We start from the raw sequence: 10,328 nt of genomic DNA on the forward strand, positions 1-10,328 counted from the left end.
AGAGAAATTTAGGAGAAGAATACGAACATGTTCTTGCATGAGGCCCAATCTTCCCACACAATAGAGTTTATTCTCACATTTCATTACATTCCAGCACATGACTTTAGTTAAGCTCATCATGAAGTATCACCAGTTTTTGTCCAATAAAAGACCCTAAAATGTTTTGATATTTCTGTAAATGGCAATCGAAACAAAAGCCAAACTATTATAGATGTTATTAGTATAAAAACTGTGTCACAACAGCAAATATCTTCCAGACAACTGAATTCAGGTCACCCAAATCAGCCCAAATATGCAAATTCATTAGTGTTTGGTAGAGTAAGCTTTGTTGCATAAAGGAATAATCAGATTATGTTAAGCAATGATGACAGACAGCAAACTACCAACATGAGTATTTCACTGATTTATCCTCTTGTGGTCTGGATGTGCTCCCATGTTTGACATTAATGAAAGTAGTGACCACATGGTTGCTGAGATGTGTTTGTAAAGATAAAGCTTTTGGCCAATCATACTTGATGCAGCATTCCACTTCTACTATGTAGCAAAACTTGAAGCTGAGTATAATGTTGACTGCATTCAAATAAGTAAACCAGTACAACTTGGATTTATGGATTTATGTTGTAAGGTGTTAGAAGTAGCTTGAATTTTTGAAGAAAAAACCTCTGAAATTCCCAAATGTGTTTAAAACTACAACAAATTTCAATTTAATTTTGTGATTTCAAGGATGACAGTTATACTTCACTCCTGCTCTGTGTCACAGATTTTGCTCTTCATTTCCACTTTTCCATCTTTCCGTTACTCCATGATGCAGATACTAACAAATGCATGTATGCAAACAAGCATAAATACACAATGAATCAAATATCTGCTTCAACATCCTCAGATGGAATCTAAGGAGAGGTGGGAGTACATGTCAGATGCAGAAGATTGATGACTCATGGGTCAAAGGGTACACCCCCCTCCACGTCCTGAGGAAACACTTTGAACTAACTTCCCTCAACTCCCATAGAACTTAGTGACGGCCGATACAGAGATTTTACAATGCAGCCACGAATCTCAATGACACCACGCCTTCATATGTCTCAATTCAGGATGTGCTGAGGGGGTGACAAGGACAAGTTGTATCCCAAACCACGCCCTTGGTGACACAGAGGTCTGGAGAGGTGACAGAGAGGAAATGGAGATGTCACGGGTCTGGGGTCTTTAACTGATGAGTGGACGTGAATGAGGCAAAGCTTTTGAAAAGTCGTCACACCAGAACAAATGTGTTAGTGGCTGCACTTGAAAAACTGAGCCAATAGTAAAACGGACTAATAGGAAGAGCTTTCTAACTCACTCACAGTGACACCAGATTTTCTTCAAACCTGAAGTCCCAAAGTCAACATGCGACACCACGAACACTGAGCCGTTCTTTAGGTCCATCTCAATGACAGCACAGACAATTAAAAATCACTTCTGCTTTTTATTCAGGAAGGCAACAGAAAAAAAAAACAAAATCATCTAAAAACTACACATCAAACAATTACAGACAGTACGTAAATTTCCTGTGCAAACCAAGTTTCATGAAAATGGTATAGTTGCAAATGATAAATTTAGGTTCAGTTTCACACAAGGTTTACAGAACCTAAATGAGATGGAAGAATTATAACTAGTTTGAAAAACATGTTTATAAATTAAAAGCCTGGCATTTCTTCAAGGAATGCACATCAACCGTCGCCTTTCATACCTGAGTTAAGCCAACTTATGATCAGAGTTACAGCTATTTGTGGCACAAATGATGTTATGCACAATCTCATGTTATAATATGAGATTTTGTAAGATGTGTTAGCACTTAGAGTATGTGTTGGAATGACTCTCAGCTACTGCAATAAATTTTAGCTCAATATCTGAATTGGCTAAGGTTGCTTTGCTGTGGCAGCCATTTTGAATTGACTCCAGAAAGGCAATCAGTTGTAGGTTCTCTCTCCAACAATATATCTGTGAAAGTTTTATTAAAACCCTTCCGGTGGTTCATGAGCTATAATTCTGCTAGCGGTACAGACAAGCAAACACAAGCAAAACATAATTGCTGCTTTACCTTCGATGGTGGGCAATAAAAACAGTTATGTCCCTCTAAAATACTGAATAGCCTTTAAGTAACCTCCACCCTCTCTCAGCCAAGATCCCTGTGAACACACAGGCAGGACCTTGACTGATATGAAGAGGCAAAACAGACTTATTAAAACAGGGCAGGCTGGGTAAAGTACTCATATCCTTATAGCAGTCTGTTATTCCAGTAAATACCCACAAGCCTTTACAGACACAGACAGACAGACAGACAGACAGACAGACAGACAGACAGACAGACAGACAGACAGACAGACAGACAGAGTCAGCCTTACTGTGAATCTATAAACATACCATGTCTATGAAAAAGTCATCAGTGAACATCACAGGTGCAGAAGAAAAGCAATTTAAACTGAGGAAGACGTCAAATAAATATGGTTGTATAATTGTAATCAAACATAAAACAAATATGGCAGAGGAATGAGAATTTATTAGGTATGAGATTTGAATGAAAATCAAAACAAAAACTAGAAATAACATGATTTGGTAGCATATGAGCATCATTTTCTCCTCTGCCTTTAGTTTTGAGGGGTTTTTTGGACATACTACTCACAACATAAAGTTTTACTTTTAGCACTTGTGTACTCGCAATGTACACTGCTCAAAAAAAATAAAGGGAACACTTAAACAATGCATGCTAACTCCCGATCTTAATCAATGAAATATTCGCATTGAGTACTTTGTTCTGTACAGAGTTGAATGTGCTTCACAAAAGTTTGATTTACTTGGACTTAGCGTGCGTTGTTTAAGTGTTCCCTTTATTTTTTTTTTGAGCAGTAGTGTTCCCTTTTTTTGAGCAGTGTATTTAAGTTACGCGGTTGTCTTTTTCTTCGTGGTGCAGCGATACATGGATCGCAAGTTCAATCTTTAAAACAAAACAAAAGAAAAAAAAGGTGAAATTCCTGTTCTCGTACATCCTGCACTAAGAACAACTGCATACCGGTGACACATTGGTGACACATACACACACAAAGCGGTGTGATGAACAGGATTATTCAGGCTTGAATTTAAACTGAAAGAATCCCTGTCTACAAGCGCCACGGAGCAAATCTGGCTTTAGAAACTTTCCTCATCACAGAGCATTCGAGCACAATAGGAGGCCGAACTCCAAATCCTGCAGCTAGAAACATGTTTATTTTCAAAAGAAGCAGGAGAACGTTTGCAGAGGGGAAGCTCATTACCAACATCTGCATGGGAGCTAAAGATACAAGACACTTACAAAAAATTTTTTAAAAAACATGCCTGCTTTGTATCTGGGAATACTGAGTTGAATGTATATACTACATATGCAGGAATGTTCATATATACTACATATGCAGGAATGTTCACTGAAAAGTGTAAATGTTTGCTCATGGGTGAGCCAGGAAAAAAAATGGTTGGAGCATTTGTGTGTGTTTGCTGAAGAGAAAATAAGTAGCCATCTTCTTCTGCCTTTGTATGAATCCTAAGTAGTCCTATGTAGATGAAGGCTTTGTCCACAGTGGGGGGGACGTACTCCAAGTCTTCCCCTCACTGCCTTTTAACACAACATTTATCATCCTTCCCAGACAAACAATCATCCTACATCATGGACTTGCATCTAGCACACAATAATCACACCCCTCCCCAGCACCAGTTTCTTGTTGCTCGGATACTTTTCATCCAGTGAGGCAGCTTGTCAACGTCATCTCTTACTTAGAAACTCCCAACCTACATTTTAAGAAACTAAGCGGTTAAACAGAATGTACACAAAGTATTTCCCACATTTTGTTTTCTGCAAGTATATCCTTTATTTTGATTTTTTTTTTTTAAGTTTGACCCTAAAGGGAAAAGTTCAAGCAGCAAAGCCTTGTAATTTGCAAAGAAAGTTTCCCCTTCTAGGCAAATATAGTATTATCCTGTCCAAAACATTACAGGATGTAAGTGTTAGCTAATGCTAAGCTGCTACAGTTTGTAACAAGGGTAATGTTTCCAGTTGTTACTGACCCCACTTTTTTTTCCATGTAACTGAATTTATTCTTTTGATTCCAAAAATGTTAAAATTAGGTTTCCAAAAGTTAGATAATTCTTTATTTTTAATTTATTTATTTAGAGATTTATTTCCTTTGTTTATTCCTTTTAGTATTCTTGCCATTTGGTGCATTAGTTGAGTTTTCGCGTGATTTCATGACGTTATTACAAGACTTGTGGCACATCTCCATCAGGGTCTCAATAAAACAGCTGCGGCTCACAACCAGGCTGGGTGTGGGAGCCCATGCTACCGTCGCTGCTGCAGATGTCTCCTTGCTTGACATGAAAGTGGGAACTGGCCAGGTTCCTTTTTCCACATCTGTTGCTGAGCTGACCAGACTGGAGGGCGAGCTACCTCAGTTTCAAACCAAGAGATCTGTTTAAATCCCTTCCACTCCAACAGTGCTGTAGGAGGCACTTTAGCCTGCAGCTTCATTCTCAGGCTACGTTCACTGCAGGCAAATGCAACTCAAATCCAGCTTTTTCGCCCCATGTGACCCATTGCAGATTTTTTATGACAGTCTGAATGTGACAAATCAGATTTTTTTCAAATTCATCCCAGGCCTTTTCAGTATGTGGTACTGCATCAAATACATATCTGATGTTTTTCAAAGGGACCTCAGTCTGAACGCTCATGTTGCTTTACATCCATCTTTTCCATTTGTGAAGTGGGGGTGATGGATAAAGACACTAACCTCGAGTCATGCTGTTTAAATCTGTAGCTCCATGTCTTCAGCTACAGAACAGAAGTCCAACTGCTTTATCTTTTCTCTTTTAATTTTCCATGTCCTGGATGACTGAGAGTCCACAGAAGAATATGATAGCAATGTGCAACGTCATTCGCTGACTGTATTGATGCTAAAAGTCACTCGATGAATACTTTTCTTTTAACACATTGCTACATTCCAAAAGTAAAACGCTGCACCGGAACAACCAGTCAGAGGCAGGTTCATATATAAACGCTGAACTAAACAAGCATGTCAGATATCTATTTAATCGGCTCTGATTGAAAAACAACCTAAGAATCGACATGCTAACAAATAGCATCCATGTCTAGCCAATTCTGTAAACAGCCAGCAGAATGTGACGTCACATCTTTCTGTGCATGTGGGTCACATCAGCGCCGTGGAGAGTTCCCACTGGAGTCTGATGGAGGTCGCATTTAAAATATGTGACCATTCACTCAAAAAAAATTGGATTTAAAAAAATAATTTAAAAAAATAAGACCTGCAGTGTGAACGTAGCCATACTCACTCTGGACTATAAACCTGATCCTTCCTATAAAACTCTTACTCCGGCCGCTGTAGAGCGGAATGTTTCAAATTTTGCCCTGCACGAAAAATAACATTTGTTGGGGATTTAATCAAGAACCTGAAACTCCCAAGTACTTATTTGTATATAAATGTAAATATTATTGAATACACGTCACTTCTTTGCACTATATAGTTGCCAGCGTGGGTTTTAACAAAGTATCACCAACCTCCATAAGTCGAACATAGATTTTCGGGTATTTAGGAGAAATTTTTGTTACACTTTAGAGAACAACTAAAGACTAAAACTTGCATAACAATTTTGAAGAAAATGTGCCAATTTAAAGTTGAAGACTCACTGAATTTGAAGTTTCGATGTATTTTAATGATGTTACACTAACAAACTCTGCCAGGAACTCGCAATTTTTTTGGGTGAATGTCGTAAGACTGTCTCGCAAAAGTCACGCAACAAAACTTTTTCTTCAGTCATATTTTTCCTTCTTTTGCCTTTTTTTTTGGCAATTGTCATCCAACCATTGTGCAATGGTGGGGCAACATTATGTATAACATAATGACATGTATGACATAAGAAATTAGAAATACGATTTCCCTCTACACAGCTGGATGTTTTGTAACTGACCTGCTTGCATGTGGGACATGATGTGAGACTCTTATTTTCATCTCCAAATGGGCATTACAAAGTTACCACCTCTGCATACAGTTGCTTGAAATTATTAATACACCCTCTGACAACATCTGAGCAACTACTGTTTGCAATTTGGTGCAACGTACAGGACTGTAGCTGCGTTTTCATTGCAAATGTGCGCAAAACCTTGTCAATATTAAAAAGAAAAAAATTGTATAGGTCTTCTGGACGGGTTCTTCTCTAATGAAACGTTTCGTCTCTTCTCCAAGAGACTTCTTCAGTCTGAGAGTTTCAGGCAAAATTCAGGCTTTTAAGCACTGCTTCCATGTGACTGATACTCACATCACATGGCTATCGTTGACACCTAATTAACACCTATTGTTAACAGGGGGTGGAGTGATACTGGCAATAGCAGCACTGTAGGAGGGGGACAACTGAAAACGGAGGTCTCCACCTCTGTTTAATGATGGACGGTCTTTCTTCACAAAAATGGCTTCTTTTACTCCTCTCTCAAACCAACGTTCCTCTCTATCAAGAATGAGAATGTCAATATTCTTTTAAAGTAAAAAAAACAGTTTCACAATTACGGTGTTTCCATTAATTAAGAAATGCTATTAAATTCACGTGTGGATTACGTTTGTTCTCGTGATAAGTCATTACAAACATGGAGGCAATGGATGTAAACACAGCATATTGCTACCGCGACACTAGTGCTCATCATCAGCCATCAGAGGACACGTCGGCATCTTATCGAGGCTTTCGAGCGACAAGCCCCTTATATTTGGGAGGGGCTACGTATGCTGTGTTTATGGGAAATTGTAGTCGGTGAGTTTAATACTTTCTTTTACTACTTTTGTGATTTTACTACTTTTACTTCCTGTTATCTTCTTCTTCGTCGTGTTTTTCACCAGTAGTAACAGCCGGTTCTTGATCACGTAACTCCCGTGATGCGAAAAAAGTGTTTCCATTGCAGTTTTGTGAAATACACCAATTTCGATACGGCCGAAAAACCACCTCATCATAGTGAAAAACCATTTTGTTGAAAAACATTATTTTTTTCCGAAATTGACATGTTTCCATTGAGCAAATTTATTTTCGAAATTCTAATTTGCACATTTTCATGGTCAGTGGAAACGCAGCTACTGTCTTGAGAAAAGCCTGGACTCTAAAGGCCTGTTTTCATAAGGAGTGATTTAGCGGAGCCCTTTCCCAGCCCCCCACCTCTTACACTCTCCAAAGGGTGAACAGGTGCATTAAGAAAATACAAAGAGATGATGAAGGTTTACCAAGAGCACACAAACCCTGAATGACAGGGCATTTCTACATCATCCTGTAAACTGCACTTTGAGCATTTATGTTTTCTGCGCACTTTGTTTTGTTCAAGTAACACTACAGATCATTTCCTCCATGTTTTATTCAAACTAACTGCCCTTTTTCCCACACCTTAACCTTGGCTCTTCCAGCTTACTGGCCTGCACCCCTTATTCCACTTAATAGGAGCGCTAGCTTTAGATTATTTTGCTTACCGTTCTCAAATGGAACAAAATCCTCCAATTATGTTTGGTCATAGAAATAAAGAGCAGCTAAAGCAGCGACCACAAAGCAACACAAGAGTGCAAATCAGCCCTGATGCAAATGTCATACGTCTTCTGGGGCAACACAGACCGTCTTGTCTTTATACCAACCCCCAACCACAACACACTTCTCTGTGCAATCTGAATCCCCCGTTTTGCCAACAGCTCTGCACTCGAACAGACAAACAGCAGAAAACATTGTGCAGAGAATGCAACCACATACTCAATCCTCTCCTCAACACCCTTTACAATTCTTAGAAAAAAAACACTTACTTGTCAGTCATAGTATCTGTCAGCAAAAGTTGATTCATTAAATCTTCTAAATATTTTCTTCTTCAGATTCAGAAATGGCTGAAGGAGTTATCCAGCACTGGTGCCAGGACACAGACCTGTAAAACATGCAAAAAATGAAGATTGTTTATTTTACTAAGATCTGCATGAAAAATCTTATCACAGCATGGAAAATAATTTAGCTGTTTCCTAAAACTGGCTTAATTTTGTTGTCAATTAAATCAATCAACTTCAAACTGCTGATGAGGAACTAATTTAATTTAGTTTGTTTTGTTTATTGTTTTTTTGTGACAATTACTGCAGGTTTATCAAAGCAAGGGAAATAAAAATGCATAAAAACATTAAACAAACCACTGCTCAGGCTCACGTCTGTTTATGCAGACAGATCACTTCTTTACAAATCAGCCTAAAAACCTTCTGCTTTCTGGGGGACACCATCACCATAGTTACTGAGACAGCCCACCAGCCAGTCAGCCATCATAAACAGAGAGCACCAAGAAATCCTCTGGCTAACGAGATCATGTGAATCAAGTTGAGTTGACCCTTATTCAGCATGAAATGTGAATGTTTTTTCAATTAGCACTATTAAATAACGCTAACCAGCAGACTGACTTCACCCACAGCATTTAGATTCTGAAATTTTAACAATCACATGTGCCGATGAACAAACTCCAAACCTAGCATTACCTCCTCAGCTCATCTGCCTTTAAAAGATTATGACAGCAGCACATTAGATTAATAGATTATACCCTGTTTAGTGTTAAACACACTGGCACAACACAGACTGCGACCTGCCAGAGAGGGATTTGCTCATATAACCAGATAAACATTAAATAGGAATTCACAGTCAAGCACATCTAACAGAGACATGGAGAACAGAAGGATGAAGGTAAGGCCTGGACCACACCCAAACCGGTCAGCCCCAAAGCCAGACACAAGAGAGCCATCGGCACCGAGGTCAGAAGCAGCCAGTCTCTGTTTGGAGGCCATGGCAACGTTTTTTTTTTTTTTTGACATCTGCTGTTCATCTCTCATTACCATTTCATCTTTTCAAATGTTCTTTTTAATCTACCGTTCCAGGTTTTACTGCACAAGCTGTACATATCTAAGCATTTGTAATGATCAATTTAGAGGACTTTTTTTGTCTGTACCTTCCTTGTTAATTGGATGCATTGCCAATCAGGAAATATGCACAAATCAAATGTAATTTGCAAAAATAAATATCTATAACATCAATGTTATGTCTCGAGTCAGCCCTGAATTAATTTTACATGAAAACCATCTTGTGCATTTTGTGATGATTCTTGTCATGTTACCCTGCAAAGCCAAAGAGAAAAAAAATCACCTTTCTACACAAAGTGTTGGGTGCAGCTTTTAGCACAGTCCTGAATGTGGTGCATGATGAGGAGCAGTGGCTGAGCTGCAAGGCATTTTCAGCTGGTGGTAACAAAATAAACTGGGTCACATTTGCCAGAAGACTGAGAGGTTTCTGTTGTTCACGTGAGAGAGTGGCACAAATAAAGGTCTGCTCAGAGCAAGAAGCACAATGCTCTATGATGAGAAGTGCTAGGGCTTGAAAAGATGCCAGCTTGCATTTAGCAACATGTACCCAAAGTGCATAAATACATATTTACCAGTTGAGAAGACCTAATGCTGACATTGTGGAGGAACATCTGAATGTTTTGAGCGTAAAGGTATTGCATGGTTTCTTCACTGATCTGAGGAAACCCAGGTGATCTTTCTGACACACTCCTATTCCTGCTATTTTGATCATCAACTCTGCAATTTCACACTTCGGTTTAAAAAGCAGTGACACTGCACTGTGCTACTTTAAAACAATGACAAGAATTTCCCATCAATAAAACAACACAATCTGCATATTTCTGTGGTCCAACGGTAACAAGTGTCCTTGCTCTTTTCGTTTTTTTATTTGCGATTTATTCAGTCTGTTTTATGAAGGTTTTTTTTAACATTTGCATTTTTAATCACACACAACCAATTCAGTCCAAAGTTTCTAGGCTCTAAGTGGTTCATCTCAGCAACGAAGGAGCATAGATGAGAAGTAAATGGTAAAAAACAACAAAAACAATGTGATTTGATTTGATTTGATTTATTTATTTAACAGGAAAAGATTATTAAAAATCAAGCCCGACTCAGCATAATTGCTGTTTTACAGYAGGTTCCTGTTCTGCAGCACATAAACACTCAGAATTACAGCATCACAATCACATCATTATACACCATAGACATAAAGACAAGCAAGCATACCAAATTTCAAAAAGGCAGCATTTGCAAAATAGGACGTCTAAATATGAGCACAACAAAAAGTGTCCAGCAGATGGCAGACAAGATTCTTCTTAAAGGGCTGTAGTTTTGAAATGGACTTTATGAGCCTAACTATGGGTTCTAAGATTTCATTTGCTGTAAGAGACCAAACAGGTAAACAGTACGGCATGGTTGAGAGTATAATGG

General features: G+C 38.6%; 1 protein-coding gene across 4 annotated transcripts in view; it reads right to left on the reverse strand.

The window, feature by feature from the left end:
• sema4d (sema domain, immunoglobulin domain (Ig), transmembrane domain (TM) and short cytoplasmic domain, (semaphorin) 4D) overlaps positions 1-10,328 on the reverse strand; it is a 46,467-nt gene that overhangs the window by 25,630 nt on the left and 10,509 nt on the right. For all 4 annotated transcript variants that reach the window (XM_014009333.1, XM_014009336.1, XM_014009334.1 and 1 more), the window contains exon 2: positions 7,839-7,954. In XM_014009333.1, coding sequence (XP_013864787.1) covers positions 7,839-7,876 — 38 coding nt within the window. In that variant the 5' untranslated portion in view covers positions 7,877-7,954. The remainder of the gene's footprint in view (positions 1-7,838; positions 7,955-10,328) is intronic.

The sequence above is a fragment of the Austrofundulus limnaeus genome, unplaced genomic scaffold, assembly GCF_001266775.1.
Source record: "Austrofundulus limnaeus strain Quisiro unplaced genomic scaffold, Austrofundulus_limnaeus-1.0 Scaffold57, whole genome shotgun sequence".
NCBI classification, from domain to species: domain Eukaryota; kingdom Metazoa; phylum Chordata; class Actinopteri; order Cyprinodontiformes; family Rivulidae; genus Austrofundulus; species Austrofundulus limnaeus.